Raw genomic sequence first — 18,050 nt, forward strand, 5'->3', positions numbered from 1 at the left:
TGCTGCCCTAAATTTATACAGCAAATTGTTCTGACACGGAATCAAAGCACATCCATCAGTAACTATCAAAAGGAATTTGTTAAATACTTGAAGTGGGGTGAAAATGCAAGATTATGGGGAAAAGGCAGGGAATGGGACTAACTGAATAGTTTCTTCAATGGAGCTGGCATTGATAACGATAGGCTGAAAGATCTCATTGTGTTCCATCATTCTGATTTTTGACTGGCAAAAATGCAACATAATTCTTTATTTTTTCTAACTTTACAATGGTTAAAAATGGTTAGCCATGGAAGGTTCTTCCCTCAGATAATATGCTTGTATCCATACCTTGGATCTCTGTTGTTAATGATCAGTTCAAGCTGCTGAGCTGAGGCCGAATCTATCATCGCTGTTTGTTCACTCCCTTTGAAGATAACTTTTAGAGATTTTGGAGCATAAACTGTATTCTGGATAAATTCAACATACTTCAGCAAGGCTGCGGCTGCAGCCAAACAGTAATATCTACAAATACAAAAATAAAATAAATTACCAGCTGTGTCTTCCCTCAGTATTTCCCTTTTGGCCTCTTCACCGCAGCCACCAGGTCATTCACACTGGGCCAGATTTTTGCAGCAGTGGTAATCATACACAGGTCACTCGGTTCCTTATTTTGATGTTAAAAAAGAGCTCTGCATTTCTAATTGGAAATTCTGAACATGTCTCCTCAGAAATGCAGAGTAGTCCTTTAAATCTGACGGGGTCCTCATGGGTATAGTATACTCAGGGTGAAGACAAACCACGCCCCCTGATTTCACAGTAGTCAGTTACTGTATCTTGTGATTTTAATGACCAGTATCACAGCCAGCCATTTTGACAGCTCCTGCTCATGTGAAAGGGTAACATTGTAAGTAGCAGGTTAAGGACCCAGGTGGGTAGAGCAGAGGTGGATTGAGAGTAGTGTGCCAGGATGGCATGTAGATAGGATGCCACTTGGATAAAGTGTCAAGCAAGTGAGAGAGTGTTTAGGATAAATTTGGATGCATGGGAGAATTCAGGCCTGGAGTGGGGGAGTAGTGGGAATGTTATTGCATCCCAGGATAGGGTGGATGTGTCAGGTGCAGTGGGGCAGTGTCAGTCCCAGAGGATATGGTGTCAGATCTGGATCTGGGAAAAGTGTAATTGAGAGGTGGTATTCTGAAGGTTAGAGTCATAGAGTAGTACAGCATGGAACAAGCCCTTCGGCCCAAACTGATCCATGCCGACCATGGTGCCTGATCAGCTAATTCCAGTTGACTGCAGTTGATCCATATTCCTCAAAACCTTTCCTACCCAAGTACCTATCCAAACAATTTTTTTTAAATGTTGTAATTGTACCTGCCTCAACCACTTTCTCTGGCAGCCCATTCCATACAGTACCACTCTCTGGATGAAGAAATTGCCCCTCAGGTCCTTCTTAAATGTTTCCTCTCTTACCATAAACCTATGCCCGTTTGTTTTCAATTTGCCACCCCTGGGAAAAAGGCTATATGCATTCATCCTATCTATGCCCCTTATGATTTTATACATCTCTAAGGTCACCCCTAAATCTCCTATGTTTAAGGAATAAAGTCCTTTCCTGGCCAACCTCTCCCCATAATTCAGTCCTACCAACATCCTCGTGAGACGTCTTTGAACACTTTCCAGTTTAACTGAGGCTTTCCTATAACAGCGTGATCAAAACTGTACAAAATACTCCCAAGTATGGCCTCACCAAGACTCATACAACTGCCACATAACTTCCCAACTACTATACTCAGTGCCATTTGCACTGGTTATCCCATTTGCCAGACATTCTTTTTCCTTCAAACAGACTCAGCCAATCAACCTCTGTGAGATCCTGCCTAATGCCCCCAGAAGTAGCCCTGTTCCAGTTCAGCACCTTAACCTATGGACCTTTCCTATCTTTTTCTACAACTATGACCATAACTAAGATAGTTACGGTCAGTGGACCCAAACTGCTCTCCGACTAATAGTTCAACCACTTGCCCAACCTCAGTTCCTGAGAGGACATCCAGTATTGCGACTTCCAAACACATTTGGACACATTTGACAAATTCCACTCTGTCCAGGCCTTTCACACTGTGGGAGGCCCAGTCAATACAGGGAAATTAAAATCTCCAACCAATGTGACTATTATTCCTGATATGTTTCACCACATGCGCTCCTCTAGTACCCACTGGCTATTTCAGGGTCTAAAATACAGTCCTAACAGAGTGACCATCCGTGTTCATATTCCTAAGTTCTAACCACATGGCCTCATTTGATGATCCCTTCACAATATCATCTTTCAGCACTGTTGTTTATGTACCACCCCTTATCAAAAGGGCAATTCTCCCTCCTCGCTTATTTGTATTTCTGTCATGCCTGTAGCTTCTGTATCCTGGAACATTTGTCCTGCCCTTCTCTCAGCCATGTTTCAGTTGTAGATATAATAGCCCAGTGCCCAGAGCCAATCCATGCTGAGGTCATGTGCCTTAACATTCAGGACTTGTGCGATGAAATAAATGCACTTTAAACCAAAAGTCTTTTCATTCCCTTTACTGCACCCCTGGCTATCCTGAACAGTAAACTTGCTCTTGATTTTCCCTTGATTTCTCGACGGCCCCCGAGTCTCACGTCCCTGACAAGTTAGTTTAAACCCTCACAGGTAACACTAACAAATTACCCCGCAAGGATATTGGACACCATTCAGTTCAAGTGCAACCCATCCCTCTTGTACAAATCACTTCTACCTCAAATGAAATCCCAAAGATCCAAGAACTGAAAACCCTGCCCCCCTACACCGTGCATTCATCTGGCCTATCTTTCTACTTCTATCCTAACTAAAGCGTGGCACTGGAAGTAATCTAGACATCAATACCCTTGGGTTCCAGTTTGTTAACTTCTTACCTAACTCTCTGTACATATTTCGCAGGGCCCCATCTCTTTGTCCACCTGTGACATTTGTCCAATGTGCACAATGGCCTCTAGAATTTCACCCTCTTCCTTCAGAATGTTCTGCAACCACTCAAGAGACACCCTTGATTCTGGCACCCAGGAGGCGACATACCATCCTGGTGTCTCTTCTGCAGCCACAGAACCTCCAGTCTGTCCCCCTCACAATTCAGTCTCCTCTGTCTGACTGTACCCTTTCCCTCTGAGCCTCAGACCTGGTCACAGTGCCACTGACCTGACTGCTGTTGCTAGCTCCTGCAAAGTCATTCCCCACCTCCCCCCCACAACAGTCTCCAAAGCAGTGTGCCTACTACTGAGGGGAAGGGCCGCAGGGGAACCCAGCACTATCTGCATCCCACCCCTTACCTCTTCTGGTGGTCACTCTTATAGCTGCAGGCTGCACCTCAGGAGTGACCACTTCACTATAGCTCCTGTCAAATATGTTCTCTGGACCCTGAATAATCCTGAGTGCATCCAGCTCCCGTACTCTAAAGCAGTCTATCAGGATCTGCAGCCAGGTGCGCTTCTCCACAGGTGTAGGCAGCATGGACACTGGAAATCTCCCTGATCTCCCACATCCTGCAAGATGCCCGAACTACCATCTCCACTGCTTCCAGTCTAGACGGAAATTAAGCAGAGTTAAAGAGGCCTTAGCTGCTCTTACCTCTACCCCTGCTCACCCTCCTCATGATGAAACCTCTCATGCAAAGGCTTCAGCACTTCAATTCTAACACTTGCCCACTCTCTTCATGGCTGCTACCTTGGTACACCTTTACCTTGCCAGTTGTCCTCCTCACAGTCCTCTTTTTTGGGTCAGAGAAGGGAGGGTGACACCAGGTTCTCTCTGCCCTGGTGTCCAGTTGTGATAACCGTGGCAATGTCTCCCAGAAATCCGCTGTGATGACTCTCAACCTCCCTCTGATTCACTCTCAGTTGTCAGGTCAACTTAATAATTATTCATGAGTTACTCTAGGTCCGTCTTTGTCCAACTTTCTGAGCAACTATTTACTTAACTGCAGCAGAACTCTTCAAATTTTCTGATTTAAATGGATATTTTCAGAGAATTCCAGGTACAGGGGACATGCTCACTTGAAACTTCAATTCACTTGGCATCTTCTGTGTCAGAGATTCCACAGGCCCCCAATGCGTAACTCTCATCAATGCTGCAGAAACAATCATCTTGGCAATAAGCCCAAATGGTATGCAAATACTTAAAATGATCAGCAAAAGAAGAGTTCCAAGGCACTTGGATGGTATTGTGGCTCAGTGGTTAGCAATGCTGCCTCACAGCACCAGGGACCTGGGTTTGATTCTACCCTTGAGCAACTGTCTATGTGGAATTTGAACATTTTCCCTGCGTCTGTGTGGGTTTCCTCCTACAGTCCAAAAATGTGCATGTTAAGTGGATTGGCCGTGCTAAATTGCATACAGTGACAAGGGATGTGCTGACTATCTGGATTAGCTTTGGGAGATCTAGGGTAGGGGGATGAGTCTGGGTGGGATGCTCTTTGGAAGGTTGGTGTGAATAGGTCAAATGGCCTGCCCCTTACTTCTTGGTGGTTTTATTAGAAAAAAAGTCGACATGAGCAGATATTAGTGCAGATGACAAGACTTGATGAAAGAAGTACTTTGTAACAGGGGCAAAAAGAGAAGACTGGGTGATCTGTACAGTCTTCAATAAAGGCAGCTGTAAATGAGCAACCAGATGGTAAAATCAGGGAATTCTTGCTGGTTTGCTTGTCTCTTATAGGGAAAGCAACTGACTGCCACTTGGTGCTCCTTGGAGAAAAATGGGTGAGTCAACAGTGTTTAAATGCCAGCTGCTGTCAGGCAGTGCGTACCACATTAGTTAGAGAGTGGGACAGCTGTATTATTGGAAACAATGAAGAATATGTAATATAAGACATGTTGGGATTTCCAACCTCTTTAATAATGATAAGAAAGTTAGCATCAAGGCACTTTATCTAAATGCTCGTAGTATTCACAACAAAGTAGATGAATTAACAGCACAAATCCTCTTGAATGATTATGATGTGGTAGGCATCACAGAGACACGGTTGCAGTGAGTTCAGGACTGGCAATTAAACCAATGATTAAACCATTAATCCAATGATTCACAACATATCAAAAAGACAGAGAGGTGGGCAGAGGGGGTGGTGTTGCCTTGTTAGTTAAGAATGAAATTAAATCTACAGCACTGAATGACATAGGGTCAGATGTGGAGTCTGTGTGGGTGGAATTGAGGAACCACAAAGGCAAAAAAGCTATCATGGGAGTTATGTACAGACCTCCTAACAGCGATCAGGACCAGGGGCGCAAGATGCACCAAGAAATAGACAGTGCATGTCAGAAAGGCAAGGTCACAGTGATCATGGGGGACTTCAATATGCAGGTGGACTGGGTGAATAATGTTGCCAGTGGGTCCAATGAAAAGGAGTTCATGGAATGTTTGCAGGATGGCTTTTTGGAACAGCTTGTGATGGAGCCCACAAGGGAGCAGGCTATTCTGGACTTAGTGCTATGTAATGTGCCAGACTTTACAAAAGACCTTAAAGTAAGGGAACACTTGGGAGGCAGCGATCATAATATGGTAGAGTTCAGTCTGCAGTTTGAAAGAGAGAAGGCAAAATCGGATGTAGTGGTATTACAGTTAAATAAAGGTAATTACAGGGGCATGAGAGAGGAATTGACGAAAATCGACTGGAAGCAGAGCCTAGTGGGGAAGACAGTAGACCAACAATGGCAGGAGTTTCTGGGTGTGATTGAGGACACAATACAGAGGTTCATCCCAAAGAAAAGAGAGATTATCCGGGGTGGGATTAGACAGCCATGGCTGACAAAGGGAGTCAGGAAATATATCAAAGAAAAAGAGACAGCCTATAAAGTGGCCAAGAGCACTGGGAAATCAGAAGATTGGGAAGGCTACAAAAACAAACAGAGGATAACAAAGAGAGCAATACGGAAGCAGAGGATCAAATATAAAGGTAGGCTAGCTAGTAATATTAGAAATGATAGTAAAAGCTTCTTTCAATACATAAGAAACAAACGAGACGCAAAAGTAGATATTGGGCCGCTCCAAATTGATGCTGGAAGGCTAGTGATGGGAGTTAGGGAAATAGCTGAAGATCTTAATAAGTACTTTGCGTCAGTCTTCACAGTGGAAAACATGAGTAGTATGCCAACAATTAGGGAGAGCCAGGGGGCAGAGTTGAGTACGGTAGGCATTACAAAAGAGAAGGTGCTAGAAAAGCTAAAGGGGCTAAAAATTTTTAAATCTCCTGGCCCTGATGGGCTACTTCCTAGAGTTCTGAGGGAGGTGGCTGAGGAAATAGCAGAGGCTTTGGTCGTGATCTTTCAAAAGTCACTGGAGTCAGGGAAAGTCACAGATGATTGGAAAATTGCTGTTGTAACCCCGCTGTTTAAGAAAGGATCAAGGCAAAAGATGAAAAATTATAGGCCGATTAGCCTAACCTCGGTAGTTGGTAAAATTCTCGAATCCATTGTCAAGGATGAGATTTCTAAATTCCTGCAAGTGCAGGGTCAGATTAGAACAAGTCAGCATAGTTTTAGTAAGGGGACGTCGTGCCTGACAAACCTGTTAGAATTCTTTGAAGAGGTAACAAGTATGTTAGACCAGGAAACCCAGCAGATGTTATCTATCTAGACTTCCAAAAGGCCTTTGATACTGTGCCTCACGGGAGGCTGCTGAGCAAGGTGAGGGCCCATGGTGTTTGAGATGAGCTACTGGCTTGGATTGAGGATTGGTTGTCTGACAGAAGGCAGAGAGTTGGGATAAAAGGCTCTTTTTTGGAATGGCAACCGGTGACGAGTGATGTCCCACAGGTTTCAGTGTTGGGGCCGCAGCTGTTCATCTTATACATTAATGATTTGGATGAAGGGACTGGGGGCATTCTGGCGAAGTTTGCCGATGATACAAAGATAGGTGGACGGGCAGGTAGTACTGAAGAGGTGGGGAAGCTGCAGAAAGATCTAGACAGTTTAGGAGAGTGGTCCAGGAAATGGCTGATGAAATTCAATGTGAATAAATGTGAGTTTTTGCACTTTGGAAAAAAGAATACAGGCATGGACTATTTTCCAAATGGTGAGAAAATTCGCAAAGCAGAAGTACAAAGGGATCTGGGAGTGTTGGTCCGGGATTCTCGAAAGGTTAACTTGCAGGTAGAGTCTGTAATTAAGAAAGCGAATGTAATGTTGTCGTTTATCTCAAGAGGGTTGGAATATAAATGCAGCAATGTGCTTCTGAGACTTTATAAAGCTCTAGTTAGGCCTCATTTAGAATACTGTGTCCAATTTGGGCCCCACACCTCAGGAAGGACATACTAGCCCTGGAGCGTGTCCAGTGGAGATTCACATGGATGATCCCTGGAATGGTAGGTTTAACGTATGATGAATGGCTAAGGATCCTGGGATTGTATTCATTAGAGTTTAGAAGGTTGAGGGGAGATCTAATAGAAACTTACAAGATAATGTATGGTATAGAAGGGGTGGATGCTAGGAAGTTGTTTCTGTTAGGCAGGGAGACTAGGACCTGTGGGCACAGCCTTAAAATTAGAGGGGGTAAATTTAAAACTGAAATGAGATGACATTTCTTCAGTCAGAGAGTAGTGGGCTTGTGGAATTCATTGCCAGGAAGTGCAGTGGAGGCTGGGACGTTGGATGCCTTCAAGACAGAGATCGACAAATTCTTGATCTCAGAAGGAATCATGGGCTACGGGGAGAGTGCAGGGAAGTGGAGTTGAAATGCCCATCAGCCATGATTTAAATGGCGGAATGGACTTGATGGGCCGAATGGCCTTACTTCCACTCCTATGTCTTATGGTCTTATGATCTCCAGCAAACAGGTGAAGACAATGAGGGCAGAAGCTTCGTAGGTGAGCATGAGCAATTGTGCTGGGACCTCCAGCAACAGACACAGATGGTAAAGGATGACAGCTGGAGCAGCTGAATGGACACTCTCTGGAAGTAAAAGGTGCCTTGGGGATAGAAGACTACTTTGAATGAAGGAACAAAGGATTCCTTTGCCCAATGTAAAACATAGACTTTTTTCCTTGTAAATACTGTAAGGGCTTCCTTGTTTTAAATTAATTTCCTTCCTTGTTTCTAATTACCTGAAGCCACTGAAATAAAGAATCCTTGCTTCTTGATCTTTGAAATGTTCATGCATTCAAATCTCTGTTTCATTTCAGGAATAGTCAGCAGGATTCAACAGCATAAGTATCAAGTCATGGTTCACTGGAATTTAGAAGAATGAGGGCAGATCTTATAGAAACATATAAAACTGGTTCAGGAACAGCTTCTTCCCAGCCATTATTTGACTGATCGATGGACGCTCTAGCCTCAAATGACTGATCTTGCTCACGCGATCTTATCTAGCACACACCGTGTGCAATTTAACTGGTACCTCTAAATCGTTTTGATCTGTACATCCTTGCTTACTATGATCTGTCCGTACTTCTTGTAAAAAATGCTTTTCACTGTACCTCGGTACACGTGGCAATAAATCCATACATTATGAAGGGAATAGATTAGATACAATCAGGGAAGTTCTTTCCACTAGAGGGTGAAACTAGAACTAGGAGTCATTGCCTCAAAATAAAGGGGAGCAAACTTAGGACTGAGTTGAGAAGGAACTTCCTCACCTAAAGGCTGTGAATCTGTGGAATTCCCTGCCCAGTGAAGCAGTTGAGTCTACCTCGTTGAATGTTTTTAAGGCAAAGATAGATAGATTTTTGAACTCTTAAGGGAATTAAGCGTTCTGATAAGTGTGTGGGTAAGTGGAGCTGAGTCCACAAAAAGATCAGCCATGATATTATTGAATAGCGGAGCAGGCTCAATGGGCCAGTAGGCCTACTTTTGCTCCTATTTCTTATGTTCTTATGGCAGAAGAGGTTGAAAGGCATCTGGCTCAGATGGATTGAATAGTGGAGTTCAAACTGGTAATGTCAATGAAGGAGGCAAGAACAAACAGAGTTCTATTCACTGGTTTGTTAACCATGCCACGTGCTAGCGAGGCAAGGAATAGGGAGAGAGAGCAGTTGAACACATGGCTACAGGGATGGTGCAGGAGGGAAGGACTCAGATACCTGGATAATCGGGGCTCATTCTGGGGTAGGTGGGAACTCTACAAATGGGATGGTCTACACCTGAACCAGAGGGGTGCCAATATCCTGGAGGGGAAATTTGCTAATGCTCTTCAGGAAGGTTAAAACTAATTCAGCAGGGGGATGGGAACCTGAATTGTAGCTTCAGTGTACAGCAGGTTGAGAGTAATGAGGTCATGAATAAGGTTTCAAAGTCGCAAAAGTGTACCAGCTGGCAGGAAGGTGGTTTAAAGTATGTCTACTTCAACGCCAGGAGCATCTGGAATAAGGTGGGAGAACTTGCAGCATGGATTGGTACCTGGGACTTCGATGTTGTGGCCATTTTGGAAACATGGATAGAGCAGGGACAGGAATAGTTGTTGCAGGTTCTGGGGTTTCAGACACAGTAAGTGATGTTTCAGTAAGTTCAGGGAAGGTGGTAAGAGAGGGGAAGGTGTGGCATTGTTAGTCAAGGACAGTATTATGGTGGCAGAAAGGACATTTGAAGCGGACTCGTCTGCTGAGGTAGTATGGGCTGAGGTTAGAAACAGGAAAGGACAGGCCACCCTATAGGCCTCCAAAATGTTCCATAGATGTAGAGGAAAGGATTGCAAAGATGATTCTGGATAGGAGCGAAAGTAACAGGGTAGTTGTTATGGGGGGTTTAACTTCCCAAATATTGACTGGAAACACTATAGTTCAAGTACTCTAGCTGGGTTAGTTTTTGTCCAATGTGTGCAAGACAGTTTCCTGACACAGTATGTAGATAGACCAACAAGAGAAGTCAAATTGGATTTGGTACTGGGTAATGAACCAGGCCAGGTGTTAGATTTGGAGGTAGGTGAGCACTTTGGTGATAGAACATAGAAAAGTACAGCACAGTACAGGCCCTTCGGCCCACGATGCTGTGCCGTGGAATAATCCTAATCCAAAATAAAATAACTTAACCTACATTTCCTTCAATTCACTGCTGTCCAGCAGTCGCTTAAATGTCACTAATGACTCTGCTTCCACGACTACCACTGGTAAACTATTCCATACGCTCACAACTCTCTGGGTGAAGAACCTCCCTCTGACGTCTCCTCTATACCTTCCTCCTAACACTTTAAAATTATGACACCTCATGGCAGTCAATCCTGCTCTGGGGAAAAATCTAGTGATCACAATTTGGTTACATTTACTTTAATGATGGAAAGGGACAGGTATATACCACAGGGCAAGAGGTATAGCTGGGGGAAAGGCAATTATGAGATGATTAGGCAAGATTTAGGATGGGGAAGGAAACTTCAGGGAATGGTCACAATTGAAATGTGGAGCTTGTTCAAGGAACAGCTACTGTGTCCTTGATTAGTATGTACCTGTCAGGCAGGGAGGAAGTGGTCGACGAGGGAACCGTGGTTTATTGGACAAGTTGAATCTCTTATCAAGAGGAAGGAGGTTTATGAAAAGGTGAGGCATGAAGGCTCAGTGAGGGCGCTTGAGAGTCACAAGTTAGCCAGGAAGGACCTAAAGAGGGAGCTAAGAAGAGCCAGGAGTGGACGTGAGAAGTCTGTGGCAAGTAGGGTCAAGGAAAACCCAAAAGCTTTCTATAGGTATGTCAGGAATAAAAGAATGACTAGAGCAAGATTAGGGCCAGTCAAGGACAGTAGTGGGAAGTTGTGTGTGGAGTCTAAAGGGATAGGAGAGGTGCTAAATGAATATTTTTTGTTAGTATTCACACAGGAAAAAGACAATGTTGTTGAGGAGAATACTGAGATACAGGCTATTAGGCTAGACGGGATTGAGGTTCATAAAGAGGTGTAGCAATTCTGGGAAATAGATAAGTCCTCTGGGCCAGATGGGATGTATCCTAGGATTCTCTGGGAAGCTAGGGAGGAGAACGCAGAGTCTTTGGCTTTGATCTTTATGTCATCATTGTCTACAGGGATAGTGTCAGAAGACTGGAAGGTAGCAAATGCTGTCCCCTTGTTCAAGAAGGGGAGTAGAGACAACCCGGGTAATTACTGAACAGTGCGCCTTACTTCGGTTGTGGGTAAAATGCTGGAGAGGTTAAAAGAGATAAGATTTTTAATCATCTTGAGAGGAATAATTTGATTAGGGATAGTCAACATGGTTTTGTGAAGGGTAGGTCATGCCTCACAAATCTTGAGTTCTTTGAGAAAGCGACTAAATAGGTGGATGAGCGTAAAGTGGTTGATGTGGTGTATATGGATTTCAGTAAAGCGTTTGATAATGTTCCCCAAGGTAGGCTATTGCAGAAAATAAGGAGGCATGGGATTGAGGGTGATTTAGAGGTTTGGATCAGAAATTGGCTAGCTGTAAGAAGACAGAGGGGTGGTGGTAGATGGGAAATGTTCATCCTGGAGTTCAGTTACTAGTGGTGTACTGCAAGGATCTGTTTTGGAGCCACTGCTGTTTGTCATTTTTATAAATGACCTTGCTGAGGGCGTAGAAGGATGGGTTAGTAAATTTGCGGATGACACTAGAGTCAATGGAGTTGTGGACAGTGTAGAACGATATTGCAGGTTACAGAGGGATACAGATAAGCTGCAGAGCTGGGCTGAGAGATGGCAAATGGAGTTTAATGTGGAAAAGTGTGAGGTGATTCGGTTTGGAAGGAGTAACAGGAATACAGAGTTCTGGGATAATGGTAAGATTCTTGGTAGTGGGGATGAGTAAAGAGAGCTTGGTGTCCGCGCGCATATATCCCTGAAAGTTGCCACCTAAGTTGATAAGGTTGTTAAGAAGGCATACGGTGTGTTAGGTTTTATTGGTAGAGAGGTTGTGTTTCGGAGCCATGAGGTCATTTTGCAGCTGTCCAAAACTCTGGTGCAGTGGCACTTGGAGAATTGCATACAGTTCTGGTCGCCGCATTATAGGAAGGATGTGGAAGCATTGGAAAGGGTGCAGATGAGATTTACCAGGATATTGCCTGATATGGCGGAAAGGTATAATAAGGAAAGGCTGAGGGACTTGAGGTTGTTTTCACTAGAGAGAAGGTTAAGAGGTGGCTTAATAGAGACATACAAGATGATTAGAAGATTAGATAGGGTGGACAGTGAGAGCCTTTTTCCTTGGATGGCGATGGCTATCATGAGGAGACACAGCTTTGAATTGAGGGGTGATTGATATGGGACAGATGTCAGAGGTAGGCTCTTCACTCAGAGAGCAGTAAGGGCATGGAATGCCCTGCCTGCAAAAGTAGTAAACTCGCCAACTTTATGGGCATTTAAATGGTCACTGGATAAACATATGGATGATAATGGAATAGTGTAGATTAGATGGGCTTCAGATTGGTTTCACAGGTTGGCGCAACATTGATGGCCGAAGGGCCTGCACTATGCTGTAATGTTCTATGTTCTATGAAGCTGCCCAACATAACTGAAGGTTCAGGCATAAGTAGAAACTAAAAGAAGGGTGAGGCTCAGGAGTGTTCCTTTGGCATTATGGTGGAAAGAAGCAATACTTTTGCTGGTCAGGATATTCTACTTCTCCCAGGGTAGGAAGTTGGATGGATTCAGGGGTAGATAAAAAATACCCAATGATTCAGCAATTATCTTGAAATGTTCAAGCATGTGAGCTGAGCAAGATGAGGGCAACAAATCTGAGAGAGAGCAACCAGCAATTCAAGGACATTTTCATTCTGTTTATAAATGCCATCATATTTGGGACGCTGCTGATGTTTCCTCTTGTACGTTGAGAAAGTGTCAATGTCTGCAGTCAACTGCTGAATTCTTAGTGCTTGCCCTCAAAAGAATGTGTTCAACAAAAATAAAACTCATGATGTTTTGATTCATGTCCATGTTGTCTGATTTTTTTTTCGTGGAAAAAATCCAAAGAACCGCAGATGCTAGAAATCTGAGACAAAAACAGAAATTGCTGGAGAAACTCAGCAGGTCTGGCAGCATCTGCAGTGAGAAAGCAGAGTTAATGTTTCAGGTTTAGTGACCATCTTCAGAGCTTAAGAAGACCTGCTGAGTTTTTCCTGCAATTTATGTTTTGTTTCTTGATAATGAATGGGATTCCAGAGTCAACCTTCCACTCAGATTGTTGCTTCCAGACTCTTGGTCTAACTTCAGCCTGTGCTCTTTGATTCTGATTCAGACACCCTCAACTCTATTCTACTCCCATCATACTTTCCTCCTAATTCCCAGGGTGATACTTTTAGCAAGGTTCCTGTCCTACTCTCTTTGTTTAATCTCAGCAGCTTGCCCTTGAAGCTTTCAATATTCTACCTAATCTGCCCTTGTGGCTGTGATTTCACCACCTCAGCCCATACACACAGAAACTTAGGAGGTAGGAGCAGGCGGCAGTCATTCGGCCCTTCTAGCCAGTTCTGCTATTCATCACGATCATGGCTGATTGTCCAACTCAATAGTTTATTCCTGCTTCCTCCCAATAACCTTTAATCCCATTCACTACAACTGCTATATCTAGCTCTGATGAAGGGTCTAGGCCCGAAACGTCAGCTTTTGTGCTCCTGAGATGCTGCTGGGCCTGCTGTGTTCATCCAGCCTCACATTTTATTATCTTGGATTCTCCAGCATCTGCAGTTCCCATTATCTCTGCCATATCTAGCTGCCTCTTGAATGCATTCAATGTTTTGGCATCAATTACTTCCTCTGGTAATGAATTCCACCTGCTCACCACACTTTGGGTGAAGAAATGTCTTCTCATCTCCGTTCTAAATTGTCTACCCTGAATCCTCAGACTGTGACCACAGTTCTGATCACAATCACCATTGGGAACATACTCCCTGCATCTACCCTGTCTTGTCCAATTAGAATTCTGTAAGTCTCTGTGAGCTCCTCCCCTTATTTGTCTGAACTCCAACGAATACAATCCTAACGTCGTCAATCTCTCCTCACACATCAGTCTCACATCCCTGAAATCAACCTATTAAACCTTCGCTGCATTCCCTCGACAGCAAGAACATCCTTCCTCAGAAAAGGAGACCAAAACTACACACAATATTCCACGTGTGGCGTCAACATAGCCCTGTGCAACACAAAGTGCTCATCTCCTAACCTTGCATTACGTCGGCATCTAGTGCTTCAGAATCTTCAATCTGGCATCACAATTTTCGTTTGCCCATCTGCCACCTCTTACATAGAACATTACAGCACAGGACAGGCCCTTCGGCCCTCGATGTTGTGCCGACCTGTCATAGCAATCTCAAGCCCATCTAACCTACACTATTCCATGTACGTCCATATGCTTATCCAATGACAACTTAAATGTACCTAAAGTTGGCAAATCTACTACCATTGCAGGCAAAGCGTTCCATTCCCTTACTACTCTGAGTAAAGAAACTACCTCTGACATCTGTCCTATATCTTTCACCCCTCAATTTAAAGCTATGCCCCCTCATGCTCGCTGTCACCATCCTAGGAAAAAGGCTTTCCCTATCCACCCTATCTAACCCTCTGATTATTTTATATGTTTCAATTAAGCCACCTCTCAACCTTCTTCTCTCTAATGAAAACAGCCTCAAGTTCCTGAGCCTTTACTTGTAAGACCTTCCCTCCAGACCAGGCAACATCCTTGTAAATCTCCTCTGCACCCTTTCCAAAGCTTCCACATTCTTCTTATAATGCGGTGACCAGAACTGCACACAATACTCTTCCGATGTATTAATCTCTAAACACTTTAGGAGAAAGCATACTGACTCCTTTGTTAATTCACTGAAACTTACAAGTGGGAAAATGCCACTCAGCCCCTCAAGCTTGCTCCTCCTTCCAAACAGATCATGGTATACTTACTCGACACTTCCATGTGCCCCTGATAACCTTTCACCACCATCCCCCCTTGATTATCAAGAATCTATCTACCGCTGACCTGAAAATATTCAAAGACTCTACTTCCAACAACTTTTTTGAGGAAGACAGTTTGAAAGACACTCAACTCTCCACAATAAAAAGAAATTTTCATCTCTGTCTTAAATTGAAGACCTTTGACCTTTACACATCGACCCCTAGTTCTGAATACTCCCACAAGAGGAGCTCCACAGCCAGCCAGCCAAGGCACCTCAGGATCTTCAGTTTCAGTCATCTTTTAGTGCTCCAGACTGCAGCAGATACCAATCTAGCTTGTCCAAACCTTTCTTCATGAGGCACCCTACTCTTTCCAGATTTTTAAAAATTCATTCAAGAAACTTGGCTGGCCATTGCCTAGACCAAATACCTACCCCAAATGACCTTGCACTGACTGGCTCTCTGGGCCATTTCATTCACATTGCTTTTGGTGTGAAGTCACTTATGGCTCAGACCAAGTAAGGATTGCACATATAGTTACAACATTTAGAAGAAATTTGGACAGGTACATAAATAGGAAAGGCTTAGAGGGATATGGACTATATGCAAGCAAGTGGGCTATTTTAGTTTGGGAAACTTGGTTGGCATGGGCAAGTTAGATCAGAGAGTCTGTTTATGTGCCATATGGCTCTATGACTGCAGACTGGATTGAGGATGCAGAACTGGTTGTGGCACAAATAGGCCTCAATGTGAGGGAATAGGCAGCATTTGTCATGGAACATCAGTATGAGAAAGCTCATTGGAAACATGAGGTGCAGATGTTCAAAGAAGGCTGCAGTGGATCTTTGAGGTACTGCCAAGGGTTTGGGGCCAGCAGAAACTCGGCACAACTACACAAAAGCTTTTATGAGTACAAGTGAGCTTAAGCAGGGAGCCTGTTTTCCGTATCAGAGCAATTGAAGTTGTTCAATTGCATCATCCTCTGGGATCCTTCCTTCAAATCAAATTGGGAGAAGATATTGAAGGACAGTCTAGCAGAAGGTCAAGATACAGTTGAGGAGGTTTAATAGTGGCAAACATCAATTGCTTTTTCTCAACAGACTGGATCACATCATCCAGATTATGGGGAAAGACTGGACTCCCAGCAACAGGTGACATTTGACACAGTCAGGAATGTAGATCTGAGACTGAAAAAGGGAGGTGGAACAGATTGCTACACTGTTACTGACCTATCCCCATGGCAAGCCTTGCAGCTCAACTTGCCCAGGGTTGTTCTAAAGAGGTGTTAAATTGTGACTGGGCCAGGTGGTTCAAGCAAGACTGCCTTTAGCAACCATGGTTACCGACATTGTCAGGTTCAGAAACCCATCCAATGCAATGGTATTCCTTGTCACCAGATGTAAACTGGGTCTTCCACCAAGGACCAGGCACAGGTAAAATTCCTCCGGGAAGATGTTCAGTCTTATGAGGAGTGATAGAGACCTATCCCACAGTCAGCATGAAATTTGACTAAGTAAAAATGTTGTGTTCATTTTTGGCAAGTTATTTGTGTCTTCTTTTGTGAAGTCAGAAATAAAGTAATTGTTTAATTGTTGTGCTATTTCCTTTACTTCATTATCAATTCTTCAGTTTTAGATTGTAAGGAGTCTACATTTGTCTTCACTAATAGTTTCTTTTTACATGTTTAAGGGAGCTTTTACAACCTGCTTTAATTTTCCTTGCACGTTAACTTGCATACTGAACATTTTCCCTTTTATTTAACGTATTGGTCCTCGTTTGCTGAATTCTAAACTGCACCCAGTCTTCAGGCATGGTGCTCGTCTCTGAATTTAATACTATCCTCAATTTCTTAGAACACAGAACATAGAACAGTAAAGCACAGTCGAGGCCCTTTGGCCCACGATGTTGTACGAACTTTTACCCTAAAGACAGAAAAACAGAACTTACGTTACAAGTCGAGATGGAGTGTTTGCCTTATGAAGACTGGCTGAGTAATCTAGGCCCATACTCTCCAGAGTTTAGAAGAGAGGAGATCTAATTAACTTAGAACATAGAACAGTACAGCACAGTACAGGCCCTTCAGCCCATAATGTTGTGCCAAACCTCTACCCTAAATCTAAGGTCTATCTAACCTCTATGCCTACCTTACACTATCACCCATACGCCTACCTAATAGCTACTTAAATGTTCCTAATGAGGACGACTCCACTACCTTCTCTGGCAATGCATTCCACGCCCTAACCACTCTCCGAGTAAAGAACCTACATCTGATGTCTCCCCTGTATTTATCTCCACTCACTTTAAAATTACGATCCCTCTTAATAGTTACCTCCGCCCTAGGAATAAGTTTCTGGCTGTCCACTCTATCTATACCTCTGATCATTTTGTACAACTTCTTCTGTTAACTATGATTGAGCCACTGCGCTCTTTCATCCAAAACAAATGTATAAGAGTTGCAATGCATGCATTCATTCATTCCTTAAAGATTAACCTTGTCTATCCACTATCATGCATTTTAATGAAGTTACTCAGTCTATCAAACCCAACTCACCACTCATGCCTGGGTAAGTTTTGTTTGTTTAGATTTAGTACTTAGATCCTAAATTTAGATTGTCTGGTTTAGTTTACATCACAATGAAGAATTCTATCATGTTATGGTCACTTTTTCCCAAACGACCTCTCACAAGACGATTATAGAAAATAGAAAAATACAGCACAGTACAGGCCCTTCGGCCCACGATGTTGTGCCGTGGAATAATCCTAATCCAAAAATAAAATAACCTAATCGACATTCCCCTCAATTCACTGCTGTCCATGTGCATGTCCAGCAGTCACTTAAATGTCACTAACGACTCTGCTTCCACAACTACCACTGGTAAACTATTCCATGCGCTCACAACTCTCTGGGTGAAGAACCTTCCTCTGACGTCTCCTTTGTACCTTCCTCCTAACACCTTAAAACTATGACCCCTCGTGGCAGTCGGTCCTGCCCTGGGGAAAAGTCTCCGTTTATCGACTCTATCCATGCCTCTCATTACCTTGTACACCTCGATCAGGTCACCTCTCTTCCTCCTTCTCTCCAGAGAGAAAAGTCCGAGCTCAGTCAACCTCTCCTCATAAGACAAGCCCTCCAGTCCAGGCAGCATCCTGGTAAACCTCCTTTGCACCCTCTCCAAAGCCTCCACATCTTTCCTATAATAGGGCGACCAGAACAGGACACAATATTCCAAGTGTGATCTCACCA

The 18,050-nt window shown here is 43.7% G+C and overlaps 1 protein-coding gene across 1 annotated transcript in view; it reads right to left on the minus strand.

The window, feature by feature from the left end:
- Positions 1-18,050, minus strand: part of msh4 (mutS homolog 4) — a 115,619-nt gene that overhangs the window by 78,739 nt on the left and 18,830 nt on the right. The window contains exon 7 of the mRNA XM_059647700.1: positions 328-501. Within this exon, the coding sequence (XP_059503683.1) occupies positions 328-501 (174 nt within the window). The remainder of the gene's footprint in view (positions 1-327; positions 502-18,050) is intronic.

This window comes from Stegostoma tigrinum, chromosome 8 (assembly GCF_030684315.1).
Source record: "Stegostoma tigrinum isolate sSteTig4 chromosome 8, sSteTig4.hap1, whole genome shotgun sequence".
Lineage (NCBI taxonomy): Eukaryota > Metazoa > Chordata > Chondrichthyes > Orectolobiformes > Stegostomatidae > Stegostoma > Stegostoma tigrinum.